At 45.8% G+C, this 20057-nt stretch overlaps 1 protein-coding gene across 4 annotated transcripts in view; it reads left to right on the plus strand.

Moving 5' to 3' along the window:
• Window positions 1–924: 924 nt before the first annotated feature.
• The window catches only part of IL1RAPL2 (interleukin 1 receptor accessory protein like 2), a 344044-nt gene continuing 324911 nt past the window's right edge, over window positions 925–20057 (plus strand). The window contains exons 1-2 of one of the 4 annotated variants that reach the window (XM_036402067.2): window positions 925–1048; window positions 13672–13772. In XM_036402067.2, coding sequence (XP_036257960.1) covers window positions 13691–13772 — 82 coding nt within the window. In that variant the 5' untranslated portion in view covers window positions 925–1048; window positions 13672–13690. Of the gene's footprint in view, window positions 1049–1758; window positions 1851–2361; window positions 2470–13671; window positions 13773–20057 lie in introns of those variants that run through there. The other 3 variants (XM_036402068.2, XM_036402069.2, XM_036402070.2) reach the window with 3 other exon arrangements.

A 20057-nucleotide genomic window follows, 5' to 3' on the forward strand; every position in this document is an offset into this window, starting at 1 on the left:
GGTTTGAAAGCAGCTTCTCCGTTCAACACAGATGCTGAAAGCCCTGGGGCGAGCTGTCCCTCTGTCTGCAGTGAAGCCTCTGTGGGTTCTGCGGGCAGCCCGGGGCCAGGGCAGCACTGCCCGGATAGGGGCAAAAGGGACCCTGGTGCTTCTCTAAGTGTCAGCGTTTGCCTGTGCCCCTCGGAGAGCCGCAGCTCTCACTCCAGTGTGCGCTGCTGCCGGGCACTGCCTGCAGCAGGGACTGCTCTGCCTGTACTGCCCTGCCCTAGGGTTAGCGTTAGGGCTGCGCCTGGGGTTAGGGTTTTGAAAACCACAAAGCGCAGAGCTCCAGGCACGCTGGAGCGGCAACAGGCATGCCAAGGGGAACACAGAACTGCCACAATGTGGCTTCCTCCACAGCTTTGTCCTTGGGACCAGCCTTAGACCAAGGCTACTTTTACTGCCTAGGGTTAGGGTTTTGAAAGCACAAAGCCCAGAGCTCCAGCCACGCTGCAGCTGCAACAGGCATCCCAAGGAGAACACAAAACTGCCAAAACCTGGCTTCCTCCACAGCCTTCTCCTTTGAACCAGCCTTAGCCGAAGGCTGCTTTTTTTGTTGTGCTTAGTGTTGGGGTTACGCCCTCGGCTCCATGCCATGTCTCCTGGTAAGGTGCCGACCCCCCATCTATCCATCTGTTGGCTACATCTTCTGCAGAGACCGGAGCCACGTTCGCGGCCGTAGCTGTCCCTTGCCATTCGGCTCCCCGTGGGTTCCTGTCGGGTCTTTTTGGGTGTTTCTCGCTCCGCGGGCGCGGTGCGGGCGGTGCCGCGGGGCGGTCCCGGGGCCGCGGCGGTGCCGGGCCGGGGCTGCAGGGCGGAGGCGCGGCCGCCAGGGGGCGCTGCTGCTCGCGCGGCGCGGGGCGGGCGCACCTGGCGCGCGGGGCCGCGGGTCCCGGCCCGCTCCACGGACACGGACACGGAGCGGGACCGGGACCGCCCCGCCGGCCGCCGCTCCGGGGGACACCCACGGCCCGCCGGCATGCAGCCCTAGAGGGGAGCTGCCCTGGAGGTGAGTCCGGCGCGCGGCGCTTCTCGCGGCAGTTCCCTTTTTTACTAAAAAAGAAAAAAAAGAAATCCCTGAGAAAAAGAAAAGTTCGTCCCTTCTCCGGCCGCCGCGCGCGGGACGGGCCAGAGCTGCGGCTGCTGCCTCATCCCGCCCGGAGCTCCGGGCGGGCGGAGCGACCCCGGGGTCCCGCTGGTGCCGCGGCGCTCCCGAGGGGCTCCGGGCAGGGACCCCCGCAGCTCCGGCTCTCCGTCCCGGTGCCGCTGTCCCGGTGCCGCTGTGTCGGAGCGGATGCTCGGGGCCGGATCCGTCCGTAGCGGCGTAGCCGCTCCACCGCTCCCCGGACTGAGCCCGGCTGCTGTTGGAAGCTCCGGGAATGTTTTCTGTCTCGAAGGGGGGAATCTCGGTCCGTACTGAAGGTCTCTCAGCCTCGCGAACGCGTGTGGGGCTTACCGGGAAAAGTGTTACTGCCGGAGATTTAAAATAAAAGCGCTGGAGCAGTTTCCTTTAGGGATGATGCAGCGCGGTGGAGTCTGCTGAAGTGGTGCCGGTGCTTTGGAGGCTTGGCCGCTCTGAGTTACCGTGGTGGATGTTGGACTTGAAGCCTCTGCCTCTGAAAGTTCCGTGACAGTAAAGCTGCTCTGGTTTCCTTTGGAGTCCGATGGAAATCTGCTGAAGGGCACTAAACATTTCTGAAGTGGCTTGGATTCAGCCGCTGTTTTCAGAGAGCCTGTCCCTGGACTGCTGTCTCTGCTAGGATTCAAAGAATCAAAAGTTTCTGGTGGAAAATGCTCAGAGTTGGAGTAAGGTTTGTGTACTTTTGGCAATTTCTGTGCCTGTTGTGTTAACGCTCAAACTTGTGTTTGTGCGGTGAGGGGAAACCCATTGTGGCAGGAGCCAGCAGTCTGTAGCGCTCCTCGGCAGCGTTTATAGTCTCTGATTTATCCTCCCTGAGTTTTTACCCTGATTATTTAAAAAAATAATAACATATTTTTAGCGTCTGTGTAAGGTTTGTGGGTGTTACAGTATCACTACCTGACTGCGGGTAGATCTGAGGTTTTTCAGGGGCTTGTTAGTGGTGGGGGCAGGCGAGGTGAGCCGCGGTGGGCTCGGGAGCGGGAAGGGCTGCGGGGAAGGGCAGTGCCCCGGTGCTGTGTGAGTGTGGGGCTGTTGCATTCACGCCCGAGACAAGCTCTCATTCGCCCTAAACGCTTCCCGTCCGTGCCGAAAAGGGGACGCTGATTCTCATCAGGGTTAAACCTCTGCAGCTGCGTGGCTCTCTGTGGTGCCCGTAGGAGCAGGTGGATGGCTGCCCTGCCTCTGAGGAGCGCACGGGAAGGAGATTCCCTCCGCAGGCAGGAGCGGGCCAGCCCTGGGGGGGACATGGTGCCTGGAAAGCTTTGCCCGTGTCAGAGCCGAGGCGGGAGGTGAGTGGGGGGTGGAAGCCGAGAGCGAGACAAGCGCTGGCTTTGCAGTAGAGTGACTGCAGAGGAGAGCGTGGGGCACGCAGGGGTTTGGGGCTCCCTAAGGCAGCGGGGTGTAATGCATGTGCAGTGAGCATGAGAAGTGAGAGTTGTGGTAGGTCACCGAGGCACTGGCAGTGATCCTCAGGAGTGAGCCCGTGATCCATCAGGGGCTGTGACTGGCGATGTGCAGGGCGGCTTCCTGAGAAATTACTGAGGATCGCATCCTTCTGAGGATGTTCCTCTGGGCACAGGAGACCCCTTGCAGTGGGAGGACGGGGCTTGGGCCGACCTCCCTGCAGAGTGCCGGTGTTGCTAGGCAGCAGCTTGCACCTCCAGCGTGCTCCAGATCCGAGCCTGCGAGGGGAGACCTTCCTCTCCTGAAGCTTTCTAGCTGGTGACCAAGGCTGGAAAGTACAGATCCTGTGGGTGTGCATGCACTTCTTGCTTGCTCCTGGGTATTGGGGAGGGCTGCTCAGCTGGGAGGGTTCTGGGTTGTTAGCTGACAGCAAGACTTCTTCATACTCACCCACCGACTTGGGCTGAGGCAAGCCCGGGAGAGAGAGATGAATCTTTAAATGTTCCATTTGTAAGACTTAAGAGTTCTCTGCAGAGCACCTTTTTCTTTTCACAGTACCTGGAAGCTCATTGGAGGTTTGTCTTCAGCTTGTGTGGTGATTGATGCTTTAGCAGTTAAATGGGAGGGGGAGGGAAAAGGGAGGAAGGAAGGCCAGGTGTGCCACATTAATGCACTGAGCCAGCAGGAGTCAATTTTAGTGGATGCCACACAACTGCTGCAGCCTCAGTGCACGAATGGCATCAGCCAGTGCTGTCTGAACTGCTCTGTATCTCACAGAGCACTGGAAAGCCTTTTAATTTTCAGAGCTGCCAGTCTGGTGGCTGCACTTTGAAGCAGTGCAGTAGCTGAAGCTGTTGGAAACTAGCAGGGGTGGGACTGACCACTCTCCAGACAGAAGTCAGATCAAAAAGGAGCCTGAAAGGGTCAGGAGGGATTCATAGGCTGGTGTGGTGAAGGTGAGTTCAGCAGAAGGGCAGTTCTTGTGGCACAGATAACTTCTTATCAGGCAGGAATTGGGGGTGTGGGAGGAGGAAAATTCCTGGTTTGATGGAGGCCTGGAGGCTTGGGCCTCAGGAGACCCTGGACTTGGCAGCCTTAAGCCTGGCTGGGGCTGCAGAGGAGTGTGGAAGTGGAGGCAGGCAGGAGCACACTTGCTGGTCTCAGGATCTCGTGGGGGTTGTGCTGTGCCACTGTGGGATAAGCTTGAGCCACGGAGGGTTTAGGAGTGGGTTTGTCTGGAGGTGTCAGGCAGCTGCTGGGGGTCTGTGAGGAGCCCAGCAGTGATGCTGAGAGGCTGCTGGAGAGCCAGGAGGAGGGAATGGGGACAGCATGTGAGGCTTGTACCCCTTGGGATGCTCTGCCTGTTTGGAGAGGGCAGGAGCCTCCAGGCTGTCTGGATGGGGTGTTCCTGTAAGGAGATTTGGTTGGTTTGCATAGGCAGAGTAATTTTTTTTTTCCGTGACTGTTCTCAGCTGTTTCCTGGGGAGAGAAGAATGCGTGTTACAGTAATCACTTAAAGCTGTGGAGAACAGTGTCCTCTATGTGGCATTTGGAAGGGAGAGACCGCTCAAAACTTTCTGTGCCCTGGGTTGTGATGCCCTTGTGGGACCAGAGGTGGAGGAAAAGTTCCAAGGAGCAGGAGCAGTGATCCCTGCTGGCTGAGGTGGGAAGTTGCCAGGGATGGCTGGGGCAGGTGGCCTTGACCTGGGTGTCTGAGGGGAAAGGCTGAGAAGTTGTACTCACTGTGAGGAGTACAAATAAAGCATTTATACTGTATGGACTTTTCCTGCTCTCTGAAACATTCCTGCTCCTCAAACTGAGGCTCAAGCTGAAAATATCAAGGGATGCTAAATTGTGAGCAATTGTTAAAGAGCCTTAAAGAGCTGTATGGGAAGCTGTGTCTGCTCTTTATTTCCAAGCCTTCCTCAAACAATGAGAGTCTGAGCTATTTATCAGGAGCTCTTTTAGTGCTGGAAGGGAAAGTGAACATTTAAAGTGTATCACAAAATAAAGAGGCGCTTTAAGAGGCAATTTGCTTTTCAGGATGTCCAACTAAAAATAAATCTTTCTTTAAACAGCCTTGAAAAGAAAACAGAGAGAAAAGATCTTGCCCTTGCTGAGAATAAGGAAAATCTTTTTGCTAGCTTTGATGGTGAGGGTTTCCTCTGGCATCTGGTACTAGATCCAGGTAAACCCTCTTGGAACTGGTGGAGAGCTGAGGGATGTGTTATATTCAGTAACAAAGCTGGTGAGAGAGAGAGACTGTGTGTTAGAAACTTCTGTAGGGATTTTGGCTAATCCTTTCCACCCTAAAAGCACTACAGAGTTCCTTCCACTTCTCTTTTGTTTTATGTAACAGTTAATTAACAAAGATGTCTATTTGACAAAGCAATTTCAGGGCACATAAAATATGTATTTTACTCTTATTTTGGCTGCATCAGAACAAACTCCATTGTTTTCAAGATTTCCATAAAATGAGTTAAAGTAGCATCCTATAAGCAGTTTCTCATAGTTCTCAAATTCTGGGGGATGTTGTTTCTTTGCTTACTTAATTATATTTTTATTTTCACTCAGACAAATCTGGCAGTACATATGTGTAAAGTCCAGTCTCTGGTTATGTAAGGGGAAAAAAAAAAACCCTATCAAGGATCTGTTTATCACTTTAAGGAGCAGCAATGCTGCCGAGTTCAGTGAAAGCAACTTGCCTCTGCTGACAGCAAAGTGCCATGCCTGGCTTCTCTGGGACTGTTTTCTAAGTGGAAAACCGTAGACGAGTGTTTTATAAGGAGCCTGACAGCTGGTATGTCATCTTTTCCTGTTAATTCTGTCTTCTTTGAGCATCATGAATTAGTTAGGAAAGCGTGTGCCATGGATGAGATCAAGGAATGTATTTCTAAGCACATCACAGGCAGAACTGTGTTCTCACAGAGCCTGTTTCATTGACGTGCAGGAGTGAGCTTGGACCAGACTTGCCATGAATAGTGCAAATACTGTTATTCTGTTAATATTGCAGAGCTATGAGTGTGTGTAAGAGCAGGGATAATGTCAATACTGCTGACAGTTACAGCTGTAGTCTCTCTGCTGTGTGGTCATGGACAGAGGCCTGTTTTAAAGGCTCTGTAAAAGCAGGGAACATTTCAGCATGCAGATGGCAGCCCAGTCTAAAATCTAGTTCTGTTTTACTGAGCACCTCTGTAATGAGCCTTGAGGAGCACAAGGGGAACGAGAGAAGTGGTGGAGGGGGAAAGAGGAGGGATGTGCTATCTTTCAGGATTGAGACCTCCCTTTGAACTGTCTCTCTCCATTTTTAATAGCTTTTCTGCAAAAGCTGCTTGGGGAGCAGGGTTAGAACGGGTATGAAAGAAGCAAAGCATCTAATCTTTTGGCTTAATAATGCCCTGGTGTAGGCAGCTGCAAAGTGGACAGACTTCCTTATTGATATAAGAGCAGAGAGCAGTGAGCGAAATTGGTGTGGGTGAGAATGGTCCCTTCTCATCTCTTTTAATCTGAAAGGTCTTCTACTTTTGTAGTTGAGGGTCTGCAGAGAGGACCTCTGATTGCTGGAGGGGCTGTCTAAAGCAGTCAGGAGAAAACGGCCCTGACCTGAGCAGTGCTGTTTGTTCTGGGTGTCAGCAACTGAACAGCTGGAGTCAAGTGCAGCCATGGTTTTTCTGGAATTTACAGGGTTTATCAGTGTATCTGAAGCCTAACAGCAACTTGGTTTTTTTCACTCAAGAGCTCTGAATAGCAGGAGTCAGAGTCCTTTTTTCCTGTGCGGGGCTTCTCCACAGCCCAGGGCAGCCTGGCTGGGCTGGGTCGGGGTAGTCCCTGATCCTGTCTCAGCCCAGAAGAAATTTGTCATCCTGGACAGTGCCCAGCAACCTTGTCAGCTTTGAGAAGCATGTGTGGTCACCCATATGTGGTCACCCATGGCTGGGCCTCCTCTCTCCCCTCAGATGGCTGTGGTTACTGCTGCACCTCACTCTGCACTGGGAGCTTCCTGCTGTAACTGCATCAATTCTTGCACTTAGGCTGATTCAAGGTGATTCTTGAAATCTCTCCCCTTTCCTCACTGCTAGTGTACACGTTTAGCTTTCCAAATGTAGATTGTCTTTACATTTTCTTCTCTCCCCCAGTGGGCTTTTCTGTAAGCTTTTAAGTACTTCTGCAAGGTGGTGAGAGGCTAAGCCCTACTCTGTAAACTTAAACTCTGGCTCTGGGAGTCTTTACATTTCCTACAGTACTTCATGTTGCCTGAAGTACTGTATTGATTAAACCACAATCTGCAGGAGTAAATATATGTAGAATATCAATAGCTTCTACTCTAGGGGGAAAAAAAGGCTGTAAATTAATTGATCCATTATGTTGACCTCATAAACCATGAGGGCTTGCAGTACAGCTGTAATCCTCCTCCCACAACATGTATTTCACTTTGAATGTCTGTAAAAGGTCTGGACTACTCAAACTTAAAACCTGGGACACACCTATCTATCTAATCTATCTATCTATCTATCTATCTATCTATCTATCTATCTAATCTATCTATCTCTCTATCCTAGCATGTGTAGTTAGAATATTGCAATGTTAAGGCTGAACAATAGTTCTCTCTAGAATCCAGGGTAGTGCTGAATCAGTACATCACTGATGGTGCAGCTGGGTATGAGGCTTAAACAGTAGCTAACTTTCCCACTCCTTTGTCATTCTTGTTCCTCCTTACAGTTGCTTTTTGTGTTTCTAAGTGCAAGACCTGTTGCAATGAGGGGTGAGTACGATTCAGGGATTTAAAATCTGATTTGAAGATATAATGAACTGGAATTCTGTGGAGTTGCTTAGGGAATCGAGGTCAGTGTGTGGTGTGGGCTGATAGAACTCCATCTGCTAATCAGTGCTGTTAGTCCTAGTTCTTCTGGTTTACAAACCTGTTAAGATGGGCTGCTTAGGTTTTTATTGAATTGGCAGCGATTCAGATGCATGTGTACATCGTATGCTCGTCACTCTCTGTAGTGTTTGATGCTACGGATATTGTAATCTTTATCTATATTCAGAATATTTCAGGGTTTTTTCCTGTTTCCTGCCCTTTCCCCCCCCCCCCCCCCCATAACTGAGCACTATTTTAGGAAGCTATTGGATCAGAAAATTCTTTTAAGAAAATGTTCTTGCGTTAATGCATGCAGGGTTTTCTCTACAGGGCAAGCCAGCAGTTTATTCAGTGTTGAGTCTGACTGCCACTTTACCATAGCTAAAATCACTTCTACAACTCTGCAGCCAGACATATTAATAGGGGAAGTTAATGGGGTGTTTTCCATCCACAGTATTTTTCTTTTGTGCTTGGCACTGAAGCCCATTTTTTTGTTTCTGTGTTACACTGTGAGATTATTTTTGAAACTTTAAGACTCTGCACTCATCTTCTACAGTTCCATTTCGAAGATATTTAACCTTTTAGTGGAGGCATTAAAATATTTTCAAACAAAACCTGTGTATTCACACCAAAGGATGTTTCTTCTGAAACAACTAGTAAGATGCTGAGTTTATTCCTTTCACATCACAGAAGATCTGTGAGTTTTAGGTTTTTATTCCTTTACACCCAGACATTCAACCTTTAGGGGAGTCATTACAGATAAGTATTATAACCTTGTAAGTATTTGGCTGTGGGTTCCCTTTGCTTTGTCAGGACAAGACCTTGCTTTTTCCTTGTTGTATTACTGTCATGTGGGTGATACACTGCTGAGCCAGTAATAATCCCAGACAGTTTAGATGTTGTCTTTTTGTTGCTGTTTATTTCCAGTTTGTGTAACGCAAACACTGTGTTGAGCAGGCATAGCATGTTTCCCTCATGTCTTAGTGTTAGAGACAAATTTTAGGAGAAAGCACTCTGGAATGAGCATCTCCTCTAAAGAGAAAGGGCTTCAATAACTCCCCTTTCTTCTGCCAGTGAAAGAAATGGATACCATGGGATGAAAGCGAAAAAAACTAAAACTGTTTATAAACAAAGCAAGATACCTGCAAAGCACAGGAAAAAAAATGGAACCTTCCATCTCAGCCCACCTCTCCACATGGCTGGGAGGCAAAGATGGAGGCTGCCCTTCTTTGTCTCTGGGAAGGGAGGAGAAAAGGGTTCACAGCAGCTGGGAACCTGTTGCATTTCTGGCATGGGTCTCCTCCTCACAGCAGCCAAAGTTGGTGGATTTTTGTCCTTACTCATGTTGGTTCAGCTCCTCTGAGGTCTCAGGTTCCAAGGGGTCCCACTGGATCCCTGATGGGCTAAAAAGAAAAACCCAAGCCCAAAACAGTTCAAGGGAAAAAACCCAGCCAGAACCAAAAAGTCACTGAAGGATTCCCAGTACAGCCTCCAGGCTGGAGTAAGGGAAGGGAAAAAAACTTCTGGTCTCAATCTAGCAAAAGCTAGTCTGACAAAAGGAACAATGTAGGGTCCCTGGGCCATGCTGGAGCACTGGATAGAGTCTGAACAGAGCCCAGAGCTCCCTCTGGCCCCACCACCTGCTTCATCCTTGAGATACAGCAGTCATTTCTGGGCATGAAGCAGATGATTAGGGAATAAAGTATCATCATAAAATCACCTAGGACTCCTCATTTTAAAATTTCTCTTTAAGCTTCACCTTAACAAGGAGAATTAAGCAGATGTGGGTTTAGTTAAGGACCTGAGAGGTCCAGTGGAGAATTAAATCCTGCAAGACAAATGCTGAATGCACACTGCCTTGTAGAATTAATGCTCCTTGTGTATTTAGACAACTTAAGTGGCTGGTTATGATGGCAAAGATGCACAATGAATTAGGCAAAATGAAATATTCTTTGATGCTCATTGAGCAGCAGAGCGAAGAACACTGCATGACCCATATCAAGTAGAGCTGAAGAGACATTATTTGAGCTAGCATGCATCTCTGATCTTGAGTATTTTATCTCTGATCTTGAGTATTTTTTTATGTTTGAGGTATCAACAAAAAGGAACTGGTGCCCATTGTGGATTGCTTCCAACCAACATATTATATAGGCTGATACATTTAAGCTCCCTATTATATAGGCTTTTAGTAATGAACAGCTCAGTGTGGTATGTTGGCAAAAGAGAAGACCTGAGAGTGAGTTCATATTAAAATTTAAAGCCTTAAAAAGTGGGCTGGGGAAATGGTTTGAAAAGAAATGAACAGGACTCACCATCTAGCCTACTGTAAAAACAATGAAAGAATTACTGTTGCCATTCCATCCTTTGTGTGTGGGGTGAAAATGGTAATTTATTTTTGTGAGATATCTGAGCAACAAAACCTGACAATTGGAAATCACTAAAGAGGTGGGTCGCTGTTTTTAATGAGTGCCTTCTGCATCACAGCTTCTGTGGAGAAACCAGAACCTACAGAGCCTCGTGGTGTGTCAGCAAATCTCAGCCTGTGCACAGACGTGTGCCTGAGTGCACAGGCACTCCTTTTCCTTTCTTGTTTTCTTTCAGAAAGGAGCACTGCATGAACAAAGCTTGTGGTACAAATTAGAGCAAAGCTAAATTATATTTAAAGCGTGAACTTGGGAATCTCAGTGCTGGGTTTTGTGCAAAATATGAATGCTCTGATTTACTTCTCTTTTCTTCTGATTTCTAAGAGCCTCCTTCTAACCTTGTCACTTGAAGTTCCTTTGAGTCCCAGAAGCCATAGGAGCTGAAGGGATGCTGGAAAGACAGCAGGCAGTACATGAAGGAAACAGGAACACAGCAATTTCACAAGCTCTGTTTCCTGAGGATTTTGGTGGAAGAAAGAAGTTTCTCAAAAGAGATGAAGTGTTAGGCAGAATATGGGAGTCAGGGTGGTTTTTGTTAGAAGAACAAAATTTGTGCTGCATTGCAGCCTGGTCCCCTTGTAGTTTTGGGTGCCTACAGGACACTGTGACACTTGCCTGAAGTCAGGTCTGTAGCACAAATGGGTGAAGAGGGAAGGAGAGACCTTATTGGCAGTGTGATGATGAAGAATTAAGTTGTCACACCTTGTTGCTCCTACATTTCTCTCTCTGATAGCAGCCACCTTCCTTTGCTTACCTGGATTCAAATACAGCCTGGCTGGTCACGGCAAGGCTTGGACTACTGAATTTTCCTTCTCTGTCAAGAAGCACTTCATTCTGTGTCTCTCTTCCCTCCTCTCGATGATTTTAGGCAAGTTGGCTGTAATTGGTATTTCTATGTCCTTATGGAGTGAGATGTCTTCAGTCTTCTGGGAATGGCATGAACTTGGTTCCCCTCTTATGAGGCATATCCAGTAGAGCTGTAACATTCTTGTTACAGCTGAGAGCCCCTACTCACACCTGCTTGGAGTTTGCAACATCAGAGTAAGTGGCTCCTCAGGGAAATGCTGCTCAGTGCCTGTGAGGGGAAAGGTTTGTCAAATGGCAAAATCAGCCCCTGCTTGCAGGGAAGTGGCATTGAACTCTGGCTTGTTTATTCTATCTTTTGTTTTGTTCATGTTCTTCATCAGACCATAGGCATCCACTCCACATTTATTCCCAAAAGCCTGGCACAGGGCTGGCTGGGGTCTGTGGTCCATCCCACTGCCTGACAGGTGAGTGAGTGGCCCTGAGGAGGGAGTTGAGAGCAGTCCTGTTGGGCGAGTCTTGGCACACTCAGCTCCAGAAATCTCCTGAGCAAATTTAGAAATGTAGTCTTGAGCTAATACAACCTTTCTTCTTCTGGCTGCTGGACATTCTTCTGGGAGAAATACAGCTTATTTTGTATGTTGTGCCCTTTGTTAACCTGAATGTTTAAAAGCAGTCATCTCAGATAGGGCAGTTTGACCAGCCTGGTTGTCTGTGGCTGGCTGCTGTCCCAGGACAGGCACAGCTGACCCACTGGTCACTCTGCTGGGACTGATCCCACTGCCTGCTGGAATCTCTGCCATGGTGGAGGTGACACTCAGACTCTGATGTGTATTGTCATGCCAGCCTCAGTGGAGTTGTGTCAGATGTGACAACTCTGAGGCTTTGGGCTTGATTATGAATGACTGGGTGGTGCTGTGGTTTCTTGCCCTTTTGCTGCTCTATTTTCCTGATTTGTGGAGGTACAGAGACTGACTGCCTTGGTGAGGATAGGGCTTCAAAAAGTACAACTCCTATCAATGCTGACAGAACCAAGAATTTTCTGCTCTGCCTAGCATTAATATTGGTTGGCAGAACTTGCTTTGAATTTTTAAATGTATTTAATGCAGCCTAGCTTGTTTGGGGTGGAGATATACAGACCCACATGAAAAAGGACCTAGGAATTCCATATTTCAGCTGTAATTACTGAGGGGGGAAAAGTGGAGAAACTAATTTGCAAAGCTATACTTGAAAATCATTCTAGCATAACATCATCATTACAATTATCTGTCAAAAGATTTAGTTCAATTACTTCTTTTTAAGCTCTCTTGTCAAGATAGCCTTACTGGTTTTAGGATTGTGTTACTCCAAGGAGAGGTCAAGGAAGAGTGAATGCTACTTCTGTCATTAACCACTGTCAGGCAGCCTTCAGTGCATATTTTTTCTTGAAAACGCCTTAGCATTGTTACTGTGAGGAATCAATAGGCATAAAGTGCCATTGAATTCAGAGAGAGGAAAAAAATCCACTGCCTGTTTATAGATTGTAGTACAGTAAGGTGAGAGGAAGAGAACTTCAGTTTAAAGTGGAATTTTGAAATTGAATAGCAGCACAATTCCTGTAGTGTAAAAGATTACACAGGGTTACTTACGTTTTCTTCACACAATGATAGGCCAGTAATAAAATTACAAGGAAAGAATATTTGATGTAATAAACTCAAATTAAACTGAATAAATGTCAGTGAACAGCAGGACAATGCAACTTCTTGCTGCTTTGTTGTGTTGAGTAAATGCTCAGAGCTGGAGGGGTCTGGGCTTCTCTGGAGTTGGAGATTTGGGACCTCTGAGTGAGCTGGGTGGGCAGAGGTCTTACAGCATTTATGGGAGGATTCTATTCACTGGCCTCAGTTTTGACTCCTAATGCTGGTAGTTTTGTGCATTTCTGTTTAATTAAAACTGCTGTAAAATGTGTGCTGAATCTTTTGGTGCAAATAATAACTTCACAGTGATTTAGATAGCTGCCAGCTTTATCTGATAATAAGGGTCCTGATCTAAAGTCTGTATCTTATATGGAGATGAATTCCTGGAGCTTAAATGTATCAGGCCACTTAAAGGCCCATGACTTCAAGCTAAGCATAGATTTGAGGGCTCTAGATTATAATTAAGCATCTCTCTTTGAGAGAGATGGGCTTAGATGAATTCAGATTTCTTCTACCTGTTTTTAAGTGCAGAGAAGAAGCCTCAGTTTGCTTTTGCTATCTTTTTTCTAATGGCCTGGTACTTGTAAATGAAAACAGAATTAGTTCCAGTAATTATATAAAATTAAAAATAAAATTCCAAACTAGATTTTCCCTTTTTCTTTTTTAATGTACATAACATAAAGCAAGTCGTAAACTTCACAGGTGAGACTCCTGAAACCTACATTCATTGATTTCTGAATTTTGTTCACCTTTCTTTTCCTTATTGTATAGGAGAAATTTCTGGAACAGCATTAATTGTAGGCAATTGTAGGCATTGTAGGAGCTTTTACAGTGCCACCAGTGGGAAGGTAAGGTTGCTAAGAGAGATTAAAAAAAAATCATATTATTCAGGAAAAGAATAGTTCATACAAAGTGTGTGGCCTGTTTGCACAAGACAAAGCTAATTGCAACCATCAGGGTTTTCCCATAACATACAAAAATAACATACAAAATAAGTAAATAACACACAAAAATCTGCCATATTAGACCCATACTACTTCAAATAAGCTGTTACATCTTGTGATTTTTTTCTTTGAGAGCAAAATTGTATTTTTGAGCTATCATTTAAAAAAACTCAACCCTTTTGTGTGCTAGTAAGAGGTAGATCGTTCATACATGGTTACTTTGAACTGTTATGTTTTCCTACTCCTGCCTAAACATAAACTGAGAAGTTGTTACATTAAGCCATTGCCCTGTTGTGGTTCTTTGAGAAATGTTTAACTGTAGCTGCTGCTTTGTTGTAGTGAAAAGCTGTGATTCAGACTTTGTACTACGTTTGCATTTCAGCTGCCACAGAAAGTGAAAGATGAAGCCTCTTGTTTTCTTGGTTCTTGTGATCTGTACTGTAGTCAGCATGAATTTGAAGCTCGTGTCAAAGAGAAATTCTGGTAAGTCACAGAAAATTATTTTTACTTTTGGATCTGGACCTCATGTTCATGCAATCAAGAGTTTTAGAAGGCTGCATTTTATTTTGCATAGGTAGTACTTGTTCTGTTCTGCCAAAAAACAAGAGTCTTAACAAGAGTCTTAAGTATGGTTTGCTTAGTAAATGAAAGCTGTTTGAATGTGTCCTTATATTTTCTTTTGTTAAAAAAAAAAAAAAAGTTGATTGGGTTGAAACTTCAACCAGAGGTATTACAAAGATAATAATGACTTTGGCATTATTCTAACATCGAGTGTTTTACTCATGCTAAGGAATTTTCTTAACTGTGGATGTGGTCTGTGATAAGTTTTAGGTCTGGATGATTTTTTGTATGTTGAAAGGTCATCTTTGAAAATGTTATGCTGGTCTGATAAGTGATCTTAGATAGGGTTAACTGGGAAGAACTCTTCTGAGTAGATAATCTCTGATTATTCTGTCAGTGAAAGAGAGTAGGAGTTGGTTCATGTTTACATCTGCTTTTGAAGCCTTCTAGTAGTAATAAAACTCTTCAAAGAGGCATTAGAATCTCTCCTCCAGGGTAGACAGCTCCTCTGGATAATGGTTGTCTGTACTTGAGCCTGAAGTGGTGTCTACTCCATGCAGCTTTGCCCTCTCAAAAAAGTGACTGCATGAGACTGTTTGTATTTCTCAAGTAATGTGGGGGGGTAGAATGTAAGAAAATAAAGATAGTGCAGAAGGTAATCTCACCCCTGAGGAGTTGCAACTGTACTGATCACCAAAGATTAGCAACAGGCCTGCCCTTAACAGGCCACAACTGTGTCTAATAAGGATGAGTGCTATAAAGGAGTGGGTTAGCTGGGTGAGGAGGGAGTTGGAGTTTGTTGGCTGTGCTGTGAGGAAGAAGGAGTCAGGGCTGCAAGGAGCTGCCTGTGAGAAATCACTGAGAAGGTATGGGAGCTTTGCAATAAGATGACAACAAAGTAGGCTGTGAGTTTGGGAGACACTGGGCAGACAAGTAGTGCTGTGCTACACAGGGGTGTCAGCCTGCTGCAGCCTGGGCTGTGTGTAAGGGTAAATGCTGCACTTTGGAACTTTTGATGGCACGTTGATTTTCCACACTCTTTGTGTGCTATGCTTACCATGTGTGAGGGCTTCCACTGATCCTGCTGTCCTCAAGGTCTTCAGTATTTTCAACACTGCAGGGACAAACAGAAATGACTGGCTTCAGTTGGTGTGGCTTGTGTTAAGTTTAATTTCTGCATTTCTTGAGAACAGAGGAGAAAATTTTTGGGCTGTCTATTAAAAAGAATTACATGTCACATCCCAGGCTGGGAAATGTTACTCTGGGAACTGCCAGATGTTGGGCTGAGTTCTTTCTGCTGGGATGGAAAGTGTAAATGGAGGTTGCTAAACTGAACCAGCCTTTTGTTGTGGTTATTGTGCCCAGAGCCCAGTTTGTGCTGTGAGAGCAGTCAGGGATATTGGGGGTTTGGCTACAATGCAATCTTAGTGTAAACTCTGCTAACGGTGATGGTGTTCCTGTTCTTCAAAACTGCTGTCAGTGGCCTGGATGGAAACCCTCTGTGAGATCCACAATCAGTGTACCTGAACAGCCTCTGCTCTCTGATGCCAGGCAGCAGCACCTGGCTGCAAGCAAGGGTCTGTGCAATTCGTTGCCAGGAGCACACAGCTGTAGAAGTGATGTGCTGGTGGCTGTAGCATTGTTCAGCTGGTAGTTTGCCTTTAATTAGATTTACATTTTTAAAATCTGCTTTCTTTGACTCTGCAGAACTTCAGCTCTTGTGGTTATAGCAGCTATTGACAGTGTCAATTTAGGTTCAGTACTGGTGGGAAAAAATGCTTTAATATGTTAGACTGCCTCTTGCTGAACATAACTCACGAGTGAATAGGTGGTTCTTTTTCATTTCATTTGATTGTGGCAGTATGTGTTGAGAATAAGATGAAGAGGAAAAAATGCACATAAAGTAAAATTATAGTTTCTTTGCAAGTCCATAATCATGTGGTTGGCTTTCACCTTCAGCACTCATTCTAGTTGCTGCATGGACCAAACTATTGGTTTCTTTTTTTTTTGCTTTTTCCACTACATTGTGTGTGAAATAATTTTCTGTTCATTTGATATCAGCACTTGGAGTAAAACCAATAATTTGACTCCTTTTTACAAAGTCTTTACATTTGAAGGACTGTTGTTTGATTGCTTGGGGCTTCGCTAAATGTTATATGTTGTGAAGAAGAGATGGTCCAGCCACTTTTGAATTGAACTTTACCTGTTGGTATAATTTTGGTGGAAGATCAGGGGCAGTGGGTGGTTGCAGACAGGCAAATGCACAAAGAAACAATGTCAGCATATTTTCCATAGGGTGACAGTAGCTCTAACAGGCTGGTGCTGGAATTCAGAGATGTTTTTATTTTTTTACACTGATGTCTTGATGAAGGAGAGTGGAAAGGGGAAATGAATGTAATGGTTATTTGTGGGCAGCTGCACTGCAGTGTAAACTGGAAGCAGGAATAGTGTTTTAGCTGTAGATTAGAGCTGAGGTGGGGGAGAGGATGAAGGGCCCAAAGGATGCTCTGTGGACAGGATCTCTGCAGCAGTGTCTGGATGGCATTGTAGTCGTGGTTCTTGCTGGCTGTTGGTGTGGGGATGTCTGTTCTTGGTGAGCATCCTCAAAAGGGGAAGGGAAATTGTGCAGACAGTTATGTAGAGCAGCGTGAAGCAGTGCATGGAAGGTGCTGACACTGATGAAAAAGACAGATTTGGGCTACTAGAACAATAAACCAGCCAAATGGGTGTCTTTGCTGACTTATGTAGACTGGCATTTTTTCTAAGCAATGCATAGGATTATTGCATGAATGGCCAGAATTGTGATAAGAGCAATTATGGAGTTGACTGGCATGTGTGTAATATCACATAATGGAATGTATCTTGTTTAAGGGGTAGGGAGGCTCTAAAGGGAACTGACTTGAAGAGGAGCAAGGAGAGGGTGAGGTGTTGTTGTCAGGTAATACAAAGGCATCACTCAACCAAGGCAGTCGAGAGTGGGTCAGAATGTCCAGAGGGGCTTTAAAGGTGAAACTGGAGTTGCCTTAAAGAGAGGAAAGGTTTGGCTAGGACAGCATCTTCAGAAATCCTCCTTCAAAATCAAGGAATGGAAACCCATTTCTCCCAAGGGGAGAAAGTTGAGGATAAGAGCTCCAGACAGCAAGTGCAGGCAGTAATAGAGGCTGGACAGGCAAGAGTCATTAAAGAGGGGTCAGGAGTGAAAGATCTAGGATGTTAAACAGAAGGTGATGAAATGGTGCTCCAGCTGCAAGCATAGAACTGTAGTTTGCTGAAGAAACAATCCTCATGGAAGGGAATAGAAAAACAGAACTGAAAGATTTTTCTCATGTCCTTTACTTGCCCTTTGTTACAGATTTAGGAGTCCATATTTCCTATTTGGAAAAGAGAAGCAGGGATGCATATGAAGACTGCAAATAGATTTAGAGTACCCTGCAACGCCGCAAAAATGACAGAGAAACTTGTAGCAAGACAAATTTGGCTGCTTCTCACTTGAGATGTGAAGCCAAAATAATTTAAATGGGTGAGCTAATTTAATTATGCTCATCAGATTCTTCTTTGGAGGCAGCAACTTCCCAATGCTCCAGAAGCAATCTGTCATGTCTGCAGAGTAAAGATTGCTGTTTGTGGTGGGAACAGAATAGTTTGCCTCAAGCATCTGTGTGAGTGTAATGTTGACTTAAGTTTCACAGGCATTTCTTAATGTTAAGAAGCATCTTTAAAACTGCAGGTCATCCTTTTTGCCTGCTTTAAGAAGTAAAACTGAGCAAACAGCAAATGTGGAGACTGCAGCTTTAGCAATATCCTAGGAAGGGTATTTTACAGGTGGAGGTTATACAAATGAATTGAAGATGTGGGAGTTGCCAGGTTCCCAGCTGATAGGTGATTTCCTTTTAATCAGATTAAGTGACTTTTCCCAAAGCCTTTGTATATACAGTGCTTTGAATAATCGTAGTAGGGAATATAATACCATATTAAAATCATTGCATTTTTTAAGCAAAAGATTTTTCAGATTATAGATTCTGTTTGACTTACTAGACATAATTCCACTAGTGAATAATTGATGACATTTATTTTTGCTGTATTATTTGCTGAGCTGAAATACCTGTCTGAGCATGCTAGAGCTCTGGAGGGCATGCCAGCCTTGTGTGGAGGAGCAGGGGCAGACATCCCCAAGGTTTCTGTGAGGCTGCAGGGCATTTAGGAGCCTTTCTGCAGGTTAACACAGCTTAGTTGGCCCAGGCTTGGCACGGTGCAGCAATGGGGAGCAAAGACAGACCTCCTCCTTGCTTGCTCTGAAGAAAATAGTTTATTGCAATAAACCAAGCCTTTCTTAGCTCTGAACTGAACCAAACCAAGCAGGCCCTGGCTGCCTGCCAGCACGGTGTCCCTGCTCACGTGTCCCTCTGCCCAAGCAGCTTTCTCACCTCGCGGCGTCCGCGCGTCTGCCTCGCACACAGGGTGACCACACCCCAGCTGTGCAGCCTGTCCTCTGTTACAGAACCTACCTTTCACCTCACTGTTAGCTGAACCTTCCCTGAGTGCTTTTGGTGAGCCAGGCTGAACTGAATTCTACAGGATTTCTTATATCCCACAGCATGGGTATGTCCCCCAGCTACAGCCATGTCTTCTCCTCTCCTCTGTCAGATGGATTTGCTGTGGGATTCCAGCCTTCCTTCTCCTCCTGTTTACCTTGGGATCATCCAAAAGGCATTCATGCCATAGGAGCAAGTGTATCTCTGATCCTCCACCCACCTTGTCACCCTCCACCTGCATCTGACTTTATTACCATTGGCTTGGGAGAGAGAGGGCTTGACTTGGCACTGGGCCTTGCTGTGTATGGACATAGCCAAATTGTCTTAAATTCTCATTGTTGTTGCAGTGTCTTTTAACACATTAATTTAAAACCTATTGGCTTGATATTTTGTGCCTTTTAAATGTCATGCAGCTGACTTACTCTGGTCTGCTATAGATGTTTGAGACACCTTCACTTTCCTGCAGTTGTCACCGCTTGTGCCTATGATTTCTGTCTGCTCCCTTCTGTGAAGGTCAGTCTTCCTGTGTTGCCTGGCCTCTTTGGCCACAGAAACTGTGGCATGCACAGAGTGGAGGTGTTTGTACTTCAGAGATAACTCATGGATTTGTGCCTGGAGCGGGATATTCTAGATGAGCCTAACTCTGAAGTCCACTGCTCCTGTGGGAGTGGGCCGGAGGAGCTGCTGGATGTGCTCACACTTGCCATTTGCTTTAGTTTGCAGTTGCATCTGCCTGAAGAGCTGACTTCTGACCCTGATGTAAAATTCATGGCTATGAGCCCTCCTGTGTCTGAGATACGAGGGATGCAAAAGAGGCTTTTGACTTTTGCTGCCTGCAAATACTGTGCAGGCAGAGGAGACGGGAGCTTGGCAGTGCTCATCAGTGCATGCTGATCTCCTACTTTTCCCAGAAGATGTTAAGTTATTCACAGCTCCAGCAAACAAAGTCAGAATCACTGCTGTTCTAAGCTGTCATCAGTGCAGGAAAGTACAGCCTCTCCTGCATCAGCTGTGTCTGCTCACGGGTTCATGGCTGCTCTCCATCTGTTCTCTTTGGATCAGTGGGAAGCAAGGAGCTGGGCTCCTGTGCTCGGTCAGGTCTCGGGGGGCCACCAGCAAGTCAGCTCTGAAACTCTGGTTGCACCTCATTACAGGGGTCACAGCCTTAGTTTCTACTCCTCTAGCCAGAAAATGGCATTGCAGCTGGACAGACCTGTCTGGAAGACAGCTGGCAGCATTTATAGTGTCTGTGTGCAGGTGGAGAGGAAGGGACATGTACACAGAGGAACAAGAAGGGAAATAAACAATCTGCTAGAAGTTTGGGGTTTTTTTAGTTACCTCAACTTGACAAGGTTTAAATTTTGAACTTAGTTAAGCATTCAAATTTTTAGCTATTGCACACATTTAAAATGAGTTCATATATAATTTAAGCAATTAAAATATTGAGCTGTTACTTAAATATTAAAGCAAGATTCCTTCCCAAAAGGGAAGCCTTTTGTACTTGAATAAAATAAATGAACACAGTTAAATTGTTTCAAGCTGAAGTAAATCACAAAGGGAAAGTCTGAAGCTCCCAAATGACTTTCTTATGTTTTGAAGTACAGTATTTTGGGTGTCACTCTTGCATGTGTCTGGGGGATGTGCTGGTGTTTAGACCTCTAGTAACCATGTGCAC

This window comes from Molothrus ater, chromosome 14, assembly GCF_012460135.2.
Source record: "Molothrus ater isolate BHLD 08-10-18 breed brown headed cowbird chromosome 14, BPBGC_Mater_1.1, whole genome shotgun sequence".
NCBI classification, from domain to species: Eukaryota; Metazoa; Chordata; class Aves; order Passeriformes; family Icteridae; genus Molothrus; species Molothrus ater.